Source organism: Poecilia latipinna, unplaced genomic scaffold (genome assembly GCF_001443285.1).
Source record: "Poecilia latipinna isolate Pla-1442-1.1 unplaced genomic scaffold, P_latipinna-1.0 Scaffold373, whole genome shotgun sequence".
Lineage (NCBI taxonomy): Eukaryota > Metazoa > Chordata > Actinopteri > Cyprinodontiformes > Poeciliidae > Poecilia > Poecilia latipinna.
In genome coordinates, this window is record NW_015112989.1 from 168,212 (window position 1) to 186,080 (window position 17,869).

Sequence of the window (17,869 nt, forward strand, 5' to 3'; positions counted from 1 at the left end):
ATTGAATTGTATAGTTTGATGAATATCGCAATATATATCATATCGTTGACAGAATATCGTGCATCGTATCATATCGTAATATTACTGTATCACTACAGTCCTAATGGAAACATATATTTACTGACAGAATATTTAAAGAACTGCGTACAATTAAAATAAACAAAATTATCCAGGCGAAGATTTAAAATTTAGGACATAAAAGGTTAAATAATATAGAATGGCATTGGAACAAGGCAGGTTGTGTTGACACAATAAATCTCCCCTTCTCATAAACTGTTTTGTGTTTTAGTGGAAAGAAGCCCTTGAGTCCATCAGCGTTTAATTACAGAGTAAGGATTGTCAAGGATGAAAACGGCGAACCTTTCACGGTCAAAGCCAGTCAAATCAGGTAAGAGTCTAATCTCATAATTCGTTTTTGTAAACTAATTGAAGATGCTTACTCTGAGAATTCCAGAAGGGACACATTTCCAAATCCAGCCTGCTCCATAACAAAGGATCAAACATGATGTACACCAATCAGCCTTCAACCTCATGGATGTGTCAACCTGCCTGAGGAAAGGCAGTTCCCTTTTAAGTAGCTGAGTTTTATTTGACCCGTTTATTTTACTTAAAAGGTTATCTTTCACTTTTTGAAGTAAGGTTATGTAAAGTTAGAATTAGCCTTCAGATAAGCAGCTTTTAGATAACTTTAGCAACTGAAACGACTCAAACTGAACATGTTTATTAGTGAGTCATACTGTTATGACGGTGGACAGCAAGAATCTCTTTGGATGCTGTTTTGTTCAGCTGAACAGCGTCCACGTTTCTGTTTGGAGTTACCATCGTTTAGCTGGTTAATCTGGAGGAGCAGAGTTTGCTGGAATAATTTTCAAACTGATTTCTGTGAGATTTTTTCGCACAAATCTTAAACATCATCATTAGTTCTGAGCAGTGGTGATTAAACTGCCTCACTAGCATGGAGTACAGCTCTACAGAACTATGCTGACAAGCTGAAATTGGATATTGGAAGCAGACAGGAGACCGGCTCTGAAGGACTGGAGTTTGAGACCACTGGTTCTGATTCTAAACTAGTTGTTACTCTGTTTGTTTGTTTTTCTCAGTCGCAAGAAAACGACCCTATCCAGAGAGAGACTGAAACTCCTCTTCAAGCAGCATTGTGAGCCTCAGAGGGGATGCATTGTTCTAAAGGTAGGAGCTCCATTAGTGTCACCTGCTCTGCAGGAAATGACTGTAGATCCTGTTAACTCACAGTGGTGTCCGTTTATTTTTTAGCCTTCTACAGTGAGGAAGTACAGGCTGTCTGAACAGACCTTCTCTCAGTTCTTCCCTGATGATCCCCCCATTTTCCCCTTCAGCCTCCACTCTAATGGCTCCCCTGGACAGGTATGTGCACCACGCAGGATGATGAGAGGCAATGCTCATTTCTAATAATAACAATATTAAGACCTCAAAGAAATCTGGAACTCTTATTGGCGAGAAAAAACTGAATATTAGTCTGTCTTTTCTTGTTGGTCAATTCTTTCTACTGTAGCAGTTATTACTGCTTGATAAAACACTAGCTCTTGTTCAGACAATGTTTCTGTGTTCATGCTGAACATGAGGCTATCAAGTCTTGGTCTAATCTTCTGTTCGGAGCTTGCATCAACACGCCCTGACTTACTCAGATACTAGTAGACAGCTTTAACGGTTTCCATCTGACGCTAAAACATCTGATCTTAAAATCTGGGTCAAATGGTCACATCTGTTATCTTTCTCTACAGGCAAATAATGTCAGTGTGCTGTCAGCAAGAACTTCAGAACGTTGGCTAATGTTTCTATAAAATCATGAATGCATTTAATTACCAGAACTATATTAGGCACACATTACTATGGCTGGGATTGAGTCTCGTCAAATGTTTTGGTGGCTAACATTAAGGCCAGTAATGAGATCTAAGAGAAGTATTCACAATATGTGATTTCTTAAAGCTCAGGATCATATGCAATAAAAGACCAAGGGGAACCCATTTAATAAATTAGAATGTTATTGAAAAGTCAGTTTGTCAGGAACTTTACCAGTAAGTGAACTTTCCAAAGTCCCAAACAAGAAGGTTGAAGTTATCTAAACTTTGTTAGTCATCTGAGAAAAAGCTGATGGAGGATATTTTGTCATTCATTCAGTCTGAAATGTTAAGGTGGAATATTTCCAGTCTATTTAAGGCCTTATTGAGTGAACTTGCTTCCAGACGTCGTCAATAAATGTGCTGGAGGAGAAGCTGATGCTGCTGCAGAGGCGGGAAGAGATGGCTGCTGCAGGCTATGAGAAGGCCCGGCTGAAGAGGGAGAGGGAGGAGGCACAGGAGGCCAGAAGGAGGGAGCGAGAAGGCAAAGACAGGCTGAGGGAGGTGCAGAGACAAAGGTTTGAGGAGGAGAAGCAGAGGAAGAGGGAGGAGAGGGAGCGCAGGAAACTGGAGAAAGACAGAGTGAGTAACTGGAAACATCAAAGACACTTTTCCAGTTTGGGAGGAAAACTTTGAGCCGCAATTTTACCAACTGATTGACAGGAACGAGAGAAGCTGAAGGAAGAGAAGAAGAAATATGCCCAGCGACTGAAGCTGTGGAACAAACCCAGAGAGGACATGGAGTGTGAAGACTTAAAGGTCAGTGAATGCAGCAGCTTCAGAGGTTGGGCCAACAGATATTAGCCAACATGCTCATTGAACTACTTTTAAATGTAGAAATATCAACCAATCAAAGACAAAAAAAAAAAATAACAACAACCAGATGTATGATTGTTGTTCACTTCACTTTAAGAAAAATGTAATTTAAATATTAATACTTTATCATTTCTAGCACAGTAGGAAAATAATAAATTAGTAGGCAGACTGTTGCTGAATGTTCTGCTAGAGTATAACTTGTTTTTCTTGATCAGTTCTGATGATACAAAATATGTTAAAAACATCCACTGTTTTTTCAATGAGAGTAATACATACCAATATATTTAAAAATATGTGTGGAGTTTAGTGATACAAGTGGTACTACTTTATGTAACTGATGTCCTAAAGACACATATTACAAATGGGAATGTTTTTAAAGAGAAGTGAATGCTGTGCCATGCAGTCACAGTCAGACAGTTTAAAAAATGAGTAAAAAATAGTTTATATCACTTTTACTTAAGGGACATGGAATTTGAAGAAAGGCTTAATTTCCTGAATTCCCTTCATACAAATGTAGAATATCTGTTTGTTCTAACAGGAGTTGCCCAGCCCAATGCCGGTGAGAACCCGTCTTCCTTCCGAGCTTTTTGGAGAAGCTCTGATGGTGCTAGAGTTCCTGCGAGCTTTTGGTGAGGCCTTTGACCTGAAAGATGAGTTCCCTGAGGGAATTACTCTAGGTGAGTATTCGTAAGTATTGATCTGGAAATGTTTATGAATTCAAACCTACATATGCAGGTTGTTCTATTTTGGAATGATGTTTTTAGTCTCACAATCACCTTTTTTAATTTGTTCATGTGCAAAAACCTTAGAGGGTGCACTTTCTTTTTACTATTGCTATACATTACAGGGTTTACCCCAGAAAACTTGCTAAGCCCGGTGGTTGGGACGTCGAGGCGCCCCACCGTGTTTTTGTATTAAAAGATGTTAAGTTGACAGGAAATGTAAAAGTATTACTGTGTAATTATATGTTACGGGAAAACATCTCCAGTGAAATGCTATTTAAACCCACAACTAGTCTAAAAACAACAAATTTGCACTTTTGTTTAATCCAAATTAAGTCAGCAGCTCCATCAGGCCCCCAAGGGCTTCAGGGGCCCCATAAACACAAATATTTTAAAACACACCACAGATACATAAATGTAACACTTGTTTATTGAGATTATCAATGCTGTTAAATTTGATTCAATTGTTAGGCATACATAAATTAAATTATTTTAAATTGTTCAACATTTAAATACAAGATTTTAAGGAGCTGGCAAGTTTACTTTGTAAAACTTCAAAGAACAATATTCATAGTTAGATTGTGTTACCATAACAACAATCTGATGCTGTGAGTTTAATCTTTGAATTTACAAATATAAATTAGTAAACTGCGATTATAACTTATTGCTTTTTAGGCTGGTCAATTAAACTACTCCCTTCTCCCATATTTCACTAAATCTAACACAGAAGCTGTTAGAGGTGCTGATATTTTTAGCAGTAAGAGGGGCCCCTTAGTCAAAATCTGCTCAAGGCCTCATACAGCCTTGGACCGGCCCTGCACATTGAGTAAATCCGCTGCACTGCGCAGAGATGCGCAACAAACGGGAGATTTGGCTTTAGTAGTTGTTCCATTTCGTGTCTGTTGAGTTTTTAATAAGCGTCACAGAAAATATTCTGGTTGGTCGAGTTTATGGGACGAGTTTCTCAGATCTCCATGCGGCCGCGCGCATTAACTCTAAGTAGATGACGCATTTGATATGGTTTGAGGCATCGTGTAACCGGAAAAATAATACTAAAAATAATAATAAAATAATATAAAATCAGCGTGATGCGTGACTCCGAGGAGAGCGTTAAAGCTCCTCACCGGGCTGAACCTGCATGATCAGGTTAGCGTCGCTTATCCACAAACGCTCCGGCCAACCGGGACCACAGACATAAACTTTACAGGGAAGACAGACACAGAGCCACATGCTGGGCAGCGTGTTGAGATGTAAACGCCGCATATTCGTTCACAAAGATGAATCATTCTCACCACTCCACAACGCACCTCAGAATTCACTACAACTTATTCCTGCGGTTCACATGGAGCTGCGCAACCAGAGCTAACGCGGCGGGTTTTAAACTCTTACCTAGAGTTCTCCAAAGGATCATAATTCCTCACAGTAAGTTGATGTAAATATCCATACAGGTCAGCCTGTGTCCAGTTTGAGTGAAAGGAGGCGGCAGCGCAGAGGCAGAGCGCAGAGGCGCCAGCTGTGTGATTGGTCCACACTGTCGGCTTTAAATGCATAAACTATACACCTGTCCTTTAGGAATAAATCTGTTCTGCTAGGGAAATGTCAAGAGCAAAAGAGACGCTTGCAGCCTGACTTTAAAAAAAAAAAAAATTGTTTTCTTTTAATTTTCCTAGAAACGTAAACAAGCAACGCTTAGCCTGGCAGCGAGGCTAGTAAAGCATGGCAGGCCGCCAGGCTTATAATACACTGGGGGAAACCCTGCATTATACTGCTGTGCATTGAGTCCCATGGGGTTTCTAGTGTTTTGCATTAATATTAGAAATTATTTCTTTCATGAAATGGAGTTTTGATCCAAGCTGTAAGTGTTTATTTCCAGATAAAGTGGTCTGTCTAAGCAGATTTCTGTCCTCCCACAGAGGTTCTGGAGGAAGCTCTGGTCGGCACTGACCCAGAAGGTCCTTTGTGTGAGCTGCTTTTCTTCTTCCTGACGGCCATCTTTCAAGCTCTGGATGAGGAGCAGGAGGAGGTGGCCAAAGATCAGGCTGAGGGTGGGACACACACTGATCAGTCCACTATGATTCCTACATTAGTACCGGTTCTTCATGCCATCCTTTCTTGTGTTTTGTTTTAAATTGAAGGGATCCTGTTATGCAAAATTCATAATAGGTCTCCTTTGCATGTTTTTGTGTTTTCATTTGTATCTCTATTGCTTTAAAAAAAAAAAAATGCTTTAACCCAGGGTTTCTCAACCCTGGCCCTCACCCCCCCCCTGTCCTGCATGTTTTAGGTGTTTCCCTTCTGCCACACACCTGAATTGTGTCTCTGGGTGATTAACAGGCTTCTGCAGTACTTGATGGTCATGCAATCATTTGAATCAGCTGTTCTGGAATAGAGGCACATCTAAAACATGCAAAGCAGGGGGCGATGAGGACTAGGGTTGAAAACACTGGTTTAACCAATCACCAATTGGCAGTAATTTATTGTTTAATTTATAATGTATAATTTATGTCTGGAAGGCAAGTAGTTTAAGAAATTTTCAGAATGTAACATCACAATGTCTGGAATCCCCTGCCGCTCACCTGGTAACCCCAGCGAAGTCCAGCTCGTCACTTAGCAACCCAAGCTGAGCTCCAGCCCATTTGGTCAGCTAGTTTTTCTAATGTATTTGCAAGTGTTTTGTTGTACATTTACCATCCAGACACCACTTGCTGCTTTCTTGTTGGTTGTGCAGGAGGCTCCACTACTGCAAAGATGTATGGTTGCATAATCGCGCATCTGTTTGCAGTTGTTTTTTCATGTGAATGTAAACTTGATATGGGGGCGTGGCCAACAGCAGCTTATTTGAATTGAAAGGGATGAAAGCCCTAAAACAGCTCCTTCTGAAAGGAGCTCATCATAGTCAGAACTAAGACTGAAATATCACTATCTCAGAAGGATTTTGTACAAAAAAAATGTGATGAACATCTTTTGTAGCCTATTGACCTTTACTTTAATAGGTCACCTTTAAGAACTATAAAGCTGCCAGGACTTTGCACCCCCTGTGGCTGGATGCTGCCAGTACATCTGATGTTTCTCTGGTTCCTCCCTGCAGACCTGTGGGAGGCTTTGGAGGACGACTCTGATCCCACTCAGTCGGCTCTGACTGCTGTCGCCTCATTGGCTGCAGCCTGGCCTCAGCTGCATCAGGGATCAGGGCTCAAACAGCTGGACCTGGACAGCTGCACGCTCTCCGAAATCCTGCGCCTCTACATCCTAGCCTCCGGCGCCGATTGTAACCATAGCAACGCAAAGTTCCGCTACCAGAAACAAGGTGGTTTCACGGTCATGGATGACCCATGCGTGGAACTGCGATTATCTGACCCAGCGCTGCTGAAAAGGTTGTCCTGCACTCCAGTGTATGACCTCACACCAGGTCAGTAACTTGGCAGGAAGTCTTTAGGCAGGACAGATGAGACGATTTCACAGTGAGCAAGATCAGTAAAGACAAAGCTGCTCTTACATTCAGATAGAATCTACAACACAGACAGACTGAAAGATGTACTTTGAAATGCCTTGCTGCTGAAATGTGCTATACAAATAAGATTTGATTTGATTTGAAAGAAAAGTCTTTGCCTCTGAAAATCTGACGTTTGTGCAAATGATCACTGATGCTAACGAGGAGTTGCTCCTCTGTTCCTCTATGTTTATATGTGTTAATATTAAATGCTCCATAAGTCAGTTTTTATTAATGGCAGTAATCAATTCCTTATAAACTAGTCATCCCTTTATGTTCCTTGCAGTAATCAGTCCACCCTTCAGTTTATAGAGATAATTCAAAGTGAATTTTTAAAAAAATCAAAGAAAAATGGATAATATTTTTGTTTGCAGCGGAAAAACTGAAGATCCTTCAGGCTCTGGTGGGGAAGCTGTTGACTTTGGCTTCCAGCAGAGATCTGGTAGAGGACTGTGTGGATGAACAAAAGGCAGCCAGGCAAGAGCTGAGAGAGATCAGAGCAGAACAACACCGCCGAAAGAGGGAGGAGGTCGCTCTAAGGTAGGGAACACACACCCTGCTTGTCAGTATCATTTGTTCTCTGACCTCTGCTTTGTAACACTAACATCCTAAATCAAGACATTTCACTCTGAGTTTAAAGTTTAAAAAAAAGGGTACATTGACGTACGATTATTATAATTATATTTGATTATAATTATAATTATAGACTGATAATTATATTTGATTATAATTATAGACTGATAATTATATTTGATTGTCCCAAGATGAAATATGTGTTCATTTAGTTTGTCCTGTTGTTCTCCAGGTAAAGGGAGCAAAGATGAAGATGGGCAATTGTTTTTTACTTCTCATGTTTTAAGTTTCCCATCTGATGTGCTTGACATTTTTGTTTTTAGGGCTCGTGTTCGAAAAGAGGAAAAGCTGAGGGAGCAGGAGCTGAGACTGAGGGAGAAGAAGGAGCGATTGAAGGAAAGACTGCAAGCTAATGGGTATGGAAGGAAGTCTTCACCCAGAATGAGGAGGCTGCATTGCTTTTCTACACAATCCTCACAGAGCTGCTTCATATCCTATTGTTGAATAAGCATTCCCTTCTCTTTGTGTGTGGATTTTCTGTCTGCTTCTGTGGAATTGTTTTTAAAACTGGATGTGTTTACAGAATACAGCATGTCACCTTTTTCTTCTCCTGGTGATTACATTAAAGTAAACACTGAAAACTGCTTCTGGGAATGACAATCAATACTTTCAGCTGGCTTGGAATTGAATCACTTCTGGAGAAGGGCTAGTAGCATTAAAGCTGTAAATGGTGGAAATGATTGGTGTTCTGAAGTCCTGTTTCCTCTGTCCTCAGTGAGACGGCTGCTGAGGCTGAGGGAGAACAGCGCGATAAGAACGCTAAAAAAAATGCTCCGTCCAGCACACTGAAAACAGGTAACATCTGATCCCCAGCAGGGCATTTTGACTCAACATACTGCACTAATGGGTAGAGCTTTTCAGCTCAAGCAAACAGGACAATTATTATAATTATAGACTGATGATTATATTTGATTTGTCCCAAGATGAAATATGTGTTCATTTAGTTTGTCCTGTTCTCCAGGTAAAGGGAGCCAAGATGAAGACGGGCAACAGCAGCAAATGCATTCTGATTCAAAACCCTGCGGCCTGACCTCCAACCTGAGCCCAGAGGAGCTGGAGAAGGAGCAGGAAAAGGTCAGGTGGTCACTTTTTTAAGGAGAAATGACGAGCATGACACAGTGACATGATGGAGGCTGTTGCTAGCCGAGTTTCCATTAACCTTAAAATTTAGCCAAATGAGCGTTCTGAAAACAAATACACTTATTGGAAACATGGCGGTTGTGAGAGAACTTGTGTTTCTTGATAAAATGTTTTTCAATAGATTGAGGGGATTTTTTTTCCCGGCCTTATATAAATTAGTGCATTTTGCAAAACTGTAATGGAAACACTTTTCACATCACACGAGTCACATGATCAACAACAGTTGTTACTGGTAGAAAAAACGAAGTGGTGGTAGGAGGGGCAAGGCGCGGAATGTTGTTAATGACCTAATAAGTTTCACATGAACTAAATTCCAAAATTAATTGCAAAATTCATTTTTGTTTTTGACATTATTTGAATACCAACAAAGTTTTATGCACACATAAAACTGGAAATGGAAAGTCTGCTAGTGTGTATTTTGTGCTTATGAGGTCTGTGTCTTCCTGGCAGGTTCAAGAGTTGCTGCAGCGAATCCAGAAGGCGGCCGCCTGCACCTGCCTGCTTCCTCTGGGTAAAGACCGGTTGTTCCGCAGGTACTGGCTCATCCCATCAGCCTGCGCTCTGTTTGTGGAAGAGGACTTCTTTGGCCTGACGGAGGACATGCTGCTGCCACGCCCCAAACCTTCTGAAGACGCTGCAGCTAATATGGAGGAAACAAAAGCCGAGACTGAACAACCTGGAGAAAAGTGGGTGTTCATCAAATATCTCTGAGAGCTTAAAGTTTAAAGAGCTTCCTAATTGTGATTTTCTGATTTCATAACCTGACAGTGCTGGTTCCAGCCTCAGTGCGCATGGAGTACCAGTGAACCGTCCCAACCAGTGGTACTTCTACAGCTCCATAGAGGACATAGATCAACTGATCGAGGCTCTAAACCCTCGAGGTCACAGAGAGAGCGGCCTGCGGGAGGCGCTGCTGCAGGACAGAGACAAGCTCCAGCTGCTGCTGCAGAGCTGTGACCAGAGCAAATACAGGCTCCTCACCACGCAGCCGGGCAACAGTGAGTCAACCTTTCTGTCCACATATGATGAGACTAGCTAGAAATCAGCACTGTTTTCTCTAGGGAAGCACTGACCCACTTTTTCACTACCAATACCAATATCTGAGGCAATATTGGCCCATACCGGTCCGATACAGGAAAAACGGTGCTGAATTGACTTAGGCAAGACAAATTTATTTGCATAGCAAAATCATGTACAAGACAAGTCAAAGTTCTTTATGGAAAAATGTAATGATTAAAAACGGGCACAAATTAAAAAAGATAAAACAAATGGAATACAAGGGAAAAAAAGACTAATTAAATTAGAAGTAAAAGATTTTAATAAAAATTATTTCTGCTGTAATTTGCATGGCTAAAAAACTTTTTTTTAAACACAGACATAAATGTACTGAATTATAAATTCATTGCCAACTCTGCACCAGTACAGCTCACTGAAACACACCATCACCGGCTGGTCAAACATGTAAAAATAAACTTTCAAACCATATTTCAGATGGTTCATAAATTGCAATTAGGAATTGTAAATTTAATGTAAAATGAATAATAAAACATGATGTCACTCAGAGCACAAAGTATAGAATTGGACTGAATAGATCTGCCCTTATGGATTGGGAACATTTTCACTGATACCCAATCTACAATTTTTTTTTTCAATATCGTCACACATTAAAATCAGATCGGTGCCTCTAGTTATCTCTGAGACAGCAGCTGTTTGTGTGTCCAGGTGAAGCAGAGCGTTCACCCTGCTCTGCATCAGCTGAGTCCCGGATGGAGGTCAGGTTAAGAGACCTGCTGCTGGACCTGGAGGACCGCATCCACCAGGGGTCCCTGGGAACCCTGAAAGTAGGCTCAGCTGCTTACAATAACAAATGACCTGTAGCCTCTAAGAGATTTCAGATCAGTTTTCATTTTGGTGTTGCTAAGGTAATGGACAGACATGTTTGGCGCTCTGCGCTGGAAGAGGGAAACTACGAGCTTCTAGCATCTGAGGGCAAAGAAAACGGCGTGATAAACGGACAGGTGGAGCCCATGGAAGTGGACTCTGGCCACATAAAAATCAGAGACAGAGGCAGTGACAGGTAGTCTGTGTGCTCAGCATGGCTTGCTGCACGCTTATGTGATGGAATGACCTCAGTTTTCTTGATGAGAGGTGCGTGTGCGTGTGTGTGTGCGCGCGTGTGTATGTGTGTGTCAGGCTGCAGGAGCTGAAGTCCGAAGCCACGGGGAGGACCAGCGGCAGTGAGACTCCTCAGGTGATCAGCAGCTCGGTTCGAGTTCTGGCTCAGGCCCTTGGTCATATTGAGCAAGGGATCGAGAGACGCTTCCTCAAACCTCCACTGGGTGAGTCTGCAAGCCTTGTTCAGTGGTCATCTGCTGATTTCTGCAGTTTCCAAACACACAGAGCAGCCCTCCTGCACATCTCCACAACTCAAGTCCTTTACACTAGTCAGCAGCAATTGGCAAACATCTGGTGGCACTGTGTATCAGCTGAGCTCATTATAGGAGCTACTTATCAGAGTAATGCTGGTAAAAATGTTGTGCATGCTTGTGATTTATTATTTATTTATATTTAGTCATATTGGACTGTCTTATCACTCTTGGGTATAAGAGTATATGTATATATTTTATAAACTTTGTCTCATATGGTTCTATTTGTATTATTAATATTTAATACCTCAGGTGGAGTAGCTTATCAACGAATAGTCAATTTCCTTTTGGGGATCAATAAAATATATTCTATTCTAAAGGGTTAATGGAGGAGCCATGTTTTAATGATTTCCTGGAGGCGGAGTTTCAGAAAGAACAGCAGTTTAAGGCAGCAGAGGCTCTATTTCAAGGCATTAAATTACAATGTCAAATTTCCTTTTAAGTTGTGTATCATTTTTATAATCGAAGGTAACATGGTTACTTGATTATGCTATAAAATGGCACTATGTGCCTGAAAAACACGCGTACTGCCCCTTTAAATAAAAAGTTGAACTGACCAAATATTATTGCGGTGACTTTTCTCTCTGTTAAAAACTGATGATACAGCAAAATCCTTCAGGTTATGTGGATGGACTTTTCAGTCACTGTTTTTCGCTGATCCAGTTTGAATTGGTTTCAATCCTCTGTGTTTCTCTCTGCATCTCTAACTGTAACAAACTCTGTGTGGTCGTCTGAATGTTGCTTTCACTGTGTGTTAATGACACTTTCAGGTGACGAAGACTCAAAAAAGGACCAGAAAGTTAAGAAGAACAAGAAGAAAGACGACGATCAAGCATCTGATGGTAGGACTTCAAATCATTAAAAGGGATATTTTAAACAGAAATGATGGGGTTCTGTAAAGTATGTTTCTACTTACTCAATACTTGGTTGGGGCTCCTTTTGCATGAATTACTGCATCAATGGCGTGTGGGACTTGCATGTTCTGACAGCTGCCCTCAGGTCGTCTGCCTTGTTGGGTCTGGTGCATCTCATCTTCCTCTTGCCTACAGCCCAGAGATTTTCTATGAGGTTAAAGGTCAGAGAGTTTGCTTGCTCATCAGAAATCGTAGTCATTGAAGTGGCTTCCAAAGCATCACAGACTGTGGAAACTTCTCTCTGGACTCTAAACCCCCAATAAATGTCCTCAAATTGCTTCCATGTTGGTCCATGAGGACGTCGGTGTCATCATAACAGTTAGAGTTTTAAAGCAACATGGATTTTGTCCCTCTCTTCTCTTCCTCTGAAGAGAATGGGGAAGAAGATGACTCTGAAGATTTCCAATTAAATGATGACCTTGATTTCCAATTAAAATGCAAACTTTACCCTCATCTGAAAAGAGAACTCTAGACAACTGAACAGCAGTCTGGTTTTTTACAGCCACTTCCAAGTAAGATGGTACTACTGCCTCTTGTTTCTTTGCTAGATGGCAGCAGTGATGGCGGTCGGGTGGGTAGGACGGTGCTGGACCGATGGAGGGAGTCGCTACAGGCCTGTTCAAGCTCGTCTCAGGTCACTTTCTCTAACTCGACTTCACCGTTGCCAACGTCTAGACATCCAGACTGGTTGTGTGAACACATTGCTGTACTTTGTGTCGAATCCATTCAGGTGTTTGTTCACTTGTCCAGTCTGGAGCGGAGCATCCTCTGGTCCCGCTCGGTCCTCAACGCCCGCTGTCGCGTCTGCAGACGCAAAGGAGACGCAGACAGCATGCTGCTGTGTGACGGCTGTGACCGAGGACACCACACCCACTGTCTGAGGCCCCGCCTCAAGGCAAGCCACCGTCATCCATGACTGACATAGCTGTCCTTCCACCAAACATATTTGTTAAGTAATGAGGGAAAATGATCCGACTCTCCTTCAGCATGTTCCAGAGGGCAGCTGGTTCTGTCCAGACTGCCGACCCAGACAGAGATCCAGCCGCCTTCCGTCCAGACAGCGCTCCTCCATAGACGAGGAGGAGGTGGAGGAGGAAGAGGAGGAAGAGAATGGGGAAGAAGATGACTCTGAAGAGGAAGAAGAGTCGGAAGAGGAGGAAGATGATGATGAGGAGGAAGATGAAGAGGAGGAGGAGGAGGTAGCTGTGAGGTGAGCATGGAACGGTTAGTCACGTTTGTTCAGTTTTTAGTCAACCCAAAGTAACACTTTCCACTCTGCAGTGCCAAAAAGAGCCAGGCTGCACCTCCCAAAGGCAAAACACAACAAACCACGCCCAAAACACAACAAACCACGCCCAAAACACAACAAACCACGCCCAAAGGTCAAACTGCCACGCCCAAAGGTCAACCAGCTCCGCCCAAGAGCAGCACTACTTCAGGGAAAAACTCTTCAGCCTCCAAGTGTGTATTATTTTTTTTTTTTTTCCGTAAAAATGCCGACTCTTGTTTGTTTTTTCGCTCAGTAACATCTGTCCCCAAACAGAACCTCAGGGAAGAGAGCTTCTGCATCCTCGTCCAAAGCAAACACGACACCGAGCGATAGAGCGCCGTCTCGCTCAGGACAGCGTGCCAGCACCCGCCTGAGTAATGAGATTCTCGCCCCAAAGAGCAGCGTGAAAACTTCACCTGGTCAGAAGGAGGTCAGCAAGAAGCACTCAGCAGGTAGAGCAACAGATGACCTCAGCACATGAAAACACCAAAAGGCATAAGACATGGAGCCATGAAAGTAAAAAAAAACAAAAAAAAAACTTTTTTTTTTGTTAGCTTTACATCATGTTATGTTATTCCCTCATCAAAAACATACCAGGAGTGTCCACCTGGATTTTTTTTTATGAATGTTTGAGAAATTCTTGAATCTCCCACGGCAACCATTCAGCTGTGCAAAACACCTGAGTGGACCTAGCTTCACCTTCGAGGCGCACCTTCTCCTCAGAGCTGCAGTTTCCACGCTTCAGAGCTTCCGCCTCACAGAGCAGCCCTCCCCCACTCAACTCCTTCAGACTAGCCAGCTGCGATTAGCAAACAAGTGGAACTGTGCATTAGCAGAGTTCATTATAGGAGCTACTTCTCATAGCAACGTTGGTAAAAACGTTGATAAAGGGTTAATAGAGGAGCCATGTTGAGATGACTTTCTGAAGATGGAGTTTCAGAAAGAGGCATTAAATTACAAAATCCAATTTAATTTAAGTCATAAATGACATTTTATGACAACTGAAGGTAACATATCATATTTTACCTGATTGTGCTATAAAATGGCAATGTGTGCCTGTAAAACACATAACACTGCCCGTTTTAAGGATTAAAATTGTCAAACTATGAAGTCGTACTATTACTACAGCTTTGTTTACTCTGTGGACCAGAGCAGTGCTGTGCTCCCAAAAAATAATGGACAGATTAACTGTGTTGTAAAGCGTTTCAAATTTTAGAAGTTTGTTGTTTTTAGCTGCAGATGCATGTTAGTTTTCTTATTTTAAAAAAATTATTGAATTATTTATTTGCATATTTAATTCATTTGTAATATTGTATGGAATATGCTCAAGTGATTAAATGAAAAAATCTGAAGATTGTGCCAATTATTTTCTGTCAGAATAATTTCTTCCCAAAATAATTGTTAGTAGCAGTCCTAAAACTGACCTGCAGCGTTTGTTTGTACTGACCTAGTATGGAGACTGAAGTATGTGTTTGTCTGACACATGAAGTAGGTGAATTATTTTCATGTTTAATTGTAGAATTTATTCACAAGTATGTTTTATTGTATTTTTAGTGCTTAATCTAGTCAGAGGGCTCGGTCTGCAGACGATGTTGTGGTTATTAGTGTGTCACTTCCTTCCTATCTGTCTGCAGCTTTCAAATCTTTTCAAGGAAAGTCTGGAATTAAATCATTTCTTTCCTGATTATCTACCATAAATTTGTGATATGCTCCTATGAACTTAAAAACTTAAGAAATTAGCATCTGATGAAGTAATTTACGTTTGTTATGAGAACTGGACAGGAATCCTGGACGTTCCACAGCAATGTCTGTCACTTAGAAACACATTTCTGAGCTGTGACTAAGGACCCAAGTACACACACACACACACACACACACACACACACAACACACAGAGATGTCTGACACTGAGAGACTTTTACTTGCATGTGCCTACATTTCCTCTTGAACCAACAATGGGCTCCAAGGTCAAACTGTATTCTTGAGATTTCCTGTTACAAAACGACAAGCAGCCTCCATGTCACTGCAACACATGACCATATGATCCATGCAGCTAATCCTTCTGAAATGTTGTCCCCGTTTCCTCCCACAGAAGCTACACCTCCCAAACCATCAAAAACCGTCCTACCAGTTCTCTCAGTAATGTCTTCGTCCTCCAGCCGACGCTCCTCTGGGAGAAATCAGGGTGTCCACGAGCTGTCGGCCTGTGAACAGCTGACTGTGGAGCTGGTCAGGCATGAAGACAGCTGGCCTTTCATGAAGCTGGTGTCCAAGACTCAGGTATACAAACCTTCAGTATGGAGGATTTTTAGCTGGCTGGGTATGGAGGCAGATAATGAGGACTTCAGCAACAGATGTATCCCCACACCGTCCCACTGCTTTCACTGAGCAACTCCTGAGTAGGATGGAGTTGGGTTCTGGGACTGCAGTGAGCCAGAAGAGGAAAACCGTAGTTAAAACGCTTCTTCATTTACTCCTGAACAAATATGAAGTCCTGATTGGTGCTGAGCAGCTCTATTGTAGTTCTGTTCTGAAACCCAGACATCAGGCTTCTCTGGGTGTTTCTCACTTAGCTTAGCCTTCAGACATGTACAGCTGTGGTGGGGGATTTTGTTTGTATTTTTTGCCCATTTACATTTGTTATGATTAATTACATAAATATAGAATTGCAGATATGACTTAAAAGTGAAGTGTGCAACCTTTATAAAAAATGTTTTTACATACTTATTAAAACTGTCACCGTGTTGTGACAGTGTAATATGAGGTAAATAATCTGTGAAAATATCGACCTCCTACCTCTGCTACTATTGACATCTAAAGAAATGCACCGTTTCTGACTAAATCAACCAGTCACAGCCAGGAGGCGGGTCTTAGCACTGTCAATCAAACTCATGTACTCACTGTTCAATTTGCTAATGGTGGAGAAACAACTTACTGTTACAGGAAAACCTTTTATCCACTGTCATTAGTAACCTTAACATTCATGACAGTCTGTGCTACATGTAGCGTAGCAGAGAGAAAAGAGGGTTGAGCAGTGACAGATTGAGTCAGTGAATCTAAGGTACAAACTAGAATCAAGCAGCATCCTTTCAAAATGTTATTACTCATAAGCATTCTAAATTAGCTATCTGTTGATTGCATAATGAATAAATTAATGGATGAATGAATATATTTTCTTAATCCCCAGGGAGGAAGTTGACATTTCAGCGCAGCCTGTTCAAAGAACAGAAAACAAACATAAGACATGGGTAGACGGGTTTCTGAAGCTGCAGCCTTGGGAGATGCTGCGCTTCCGTTAGACGAGAAAAACATTAAGGTTGATGAGGGCAAAAAAATTATCTATGCAAAAAACCCTCTGAACATGAAAATCAACATATTGATGACATAAAAACACAGGCTTTTGCAGTCCACAAACAGTTTTTGAAATTCGTCGGAATATAGATGTGAAAGACGGTTAATTTCATTCTTTATATCAATCCATTATTTTTGGAGAATATCTCATTCCTAAAAGATATAACAGTGATGGGCATAGGCCTGTTGCGATAAACGATAAATCAATTAATTGCACGATATATTAAACCTATCCACCTCATTTTAATTATCGGCTCTATCGTCTCTTCCTGCCTTTTTTCTTTCTGTTGATGACGCTGAATGAAAAAAGGCTAAGCTCCGGTGCTCTCCACTGACCCTCCCTTCCTTATTTCCTTAGTTTAATCTCCAGCTCACTCTACACTAGTTGTCGGCCGATTGTCGGCCCATTTTCAACACCTCAGAGACCACATTAGCCACAGACATCCGAGGTATAACGGTTTAATCGGGTTCGTCATGCCGTGTGGTGTCCAGCCACATGGGCACAAAATAATGGCTACAAGTCCAGTTAACTAATTTTAAAATCGGTCATCAATTAATGCTTTACTAGAATCTACCTGTGATGCATGTGGCTAGAGTCAGCGTAAAGTCCTGACCGAATGAAAACCATTATAACCTATTTATGTCACGTTAACGAAGAACAGCTGAAAACTTACCGGGTTTATCAGCTGCGGTAGCAATTTGGCTCCAACTCCTCTCCTTGTCATTTCTATATTCTTTGCACTAAATGTGAAATAAATATTAATGTTGTTTCCACATATCATCTCAGATGTCTGCTGGATTTTTGGTTGCACCGTGTCAGCTGTTTGGGATTCCCTCCATAATTTCCCCTCAGAAAGTGCAGAGGAGAATCCGCGCTTTCTGATTGGCTACCTGTCACATTCAGCGTTAAGCTCCCAGTCGGGGAAAACCCCTGATTTAGATCTGAGCGGCCACGACGATCTAAATCACACTGCAGGATGATCGGTTACGAAATCACCAGCGGCCAACGATCTAAGATTGTCATAAGGGGAAAATAGGGGCAAAAAAGATTGTGTAGTGTGAACTATTGCATTAGGTAGTCGGATGTGCCAATCTTCTCTATTTAAATCTAGTGATTACTGAAGGGCAATATAGTATACAGACTTCATAATCTGCACTCTTTTGGTTGAATGCAGTATTTATTTCCACTTTGGCTTTATTGTTGTTTAGTTTTTATTCAAGTACGTTTTT

At 41.6% G+C, this 17,869-nt stretch overlaps 1 protein-coding gene across 3 annotated transcripts in view; it reads left to right on the forward strand.

Annotated features, from left to right (window-relative positions):
• baz1a (bromodomain adjacent to zinc finger domain, 1A) overlaps positions 1–17,869 on the forward strand; it is a 41,705-nt gene that overhangs the window by 9,686 nt on the left and 14,150 nt on the right. For 2 of the 3 annotated variants that reach the window (XM_015036563.1, XM_015036564.1), the window contains 24 exons: positions 290–388; positions 1,101–1,188; positions 1,273–1,383; positions 2,223–2,459; positions 2,541–2,636; positions 3,232–3,370; positions 5,329–5,460; positions 6,504–6,824; positions 7,280–7,445; positions 7,802–7,894; positions 8,254–8,333; positions 8,500–8,612; positions 9,129–9,364; positions 9,447–9,676; positions 10,401–10,519; positions 10,601–10,755; positions 10,872–11,017; positions 11,875–11,946; positions 12,567–12,652; positions 12,749–12,913; positions 13,005–13,228; positions 13,300–13,479; positions 13,562–13,740; positions 15,381–15,568. In XM_015036563.1, coding sequence (XP_014892049.1) covers positions 290–388; positions 1,101–1,188; positions 1,273–1,383; positions 2,223–2,459; positions 2,541–2,636; positions 3,232–3,370; positions 5,329–5,460; positions 6,504–6,824; positions 7,280–7,445; positions 7,802–7,894; positions 8,254–8,333; positions 8,500–8,612; positions 9,129–9,364; positions 9,447–9,676; positions 10,401–10,519; positions 10,601–10,755; positions 10,872–11,017; positions 11,875–11,946; positions 12,567–12,652; positions 12,749–12,913; positions 13,005–13,228; positions 13,300–13,479; positions 13,562–13,740; positions 15,381–15,568 — 3,655 coding nt within the window. The remainder of the gene's footprint in view (positions 1–289; positions 389–1,100; positions 1,189–1,272; positions 1,384–2,222; positions 2,460–2,540; positions 2,637–3,231; positions 3,371–5,328; positions 5,461–6,503; positions 6,825–7,279; positions 7,446–7,801; positions 7,895–8,253; positions 8,334–8,499; positions 8,613–9,128; positions 9,365–9,446; positions 9,677–10,400; positions 10,520–10,600; positions 10,756–10,871; positions 11,018–11,874; positions 11,947–12,566; positions 12,653–12,748; positions 12,914–13,004; positions 13,229–13,299; positions 13,480–13,561; positions 13,741–15,380; positions 15,569–17,869) is intronic. The other variant, XM_015036565.1, reaches the window with a different exon arrangement.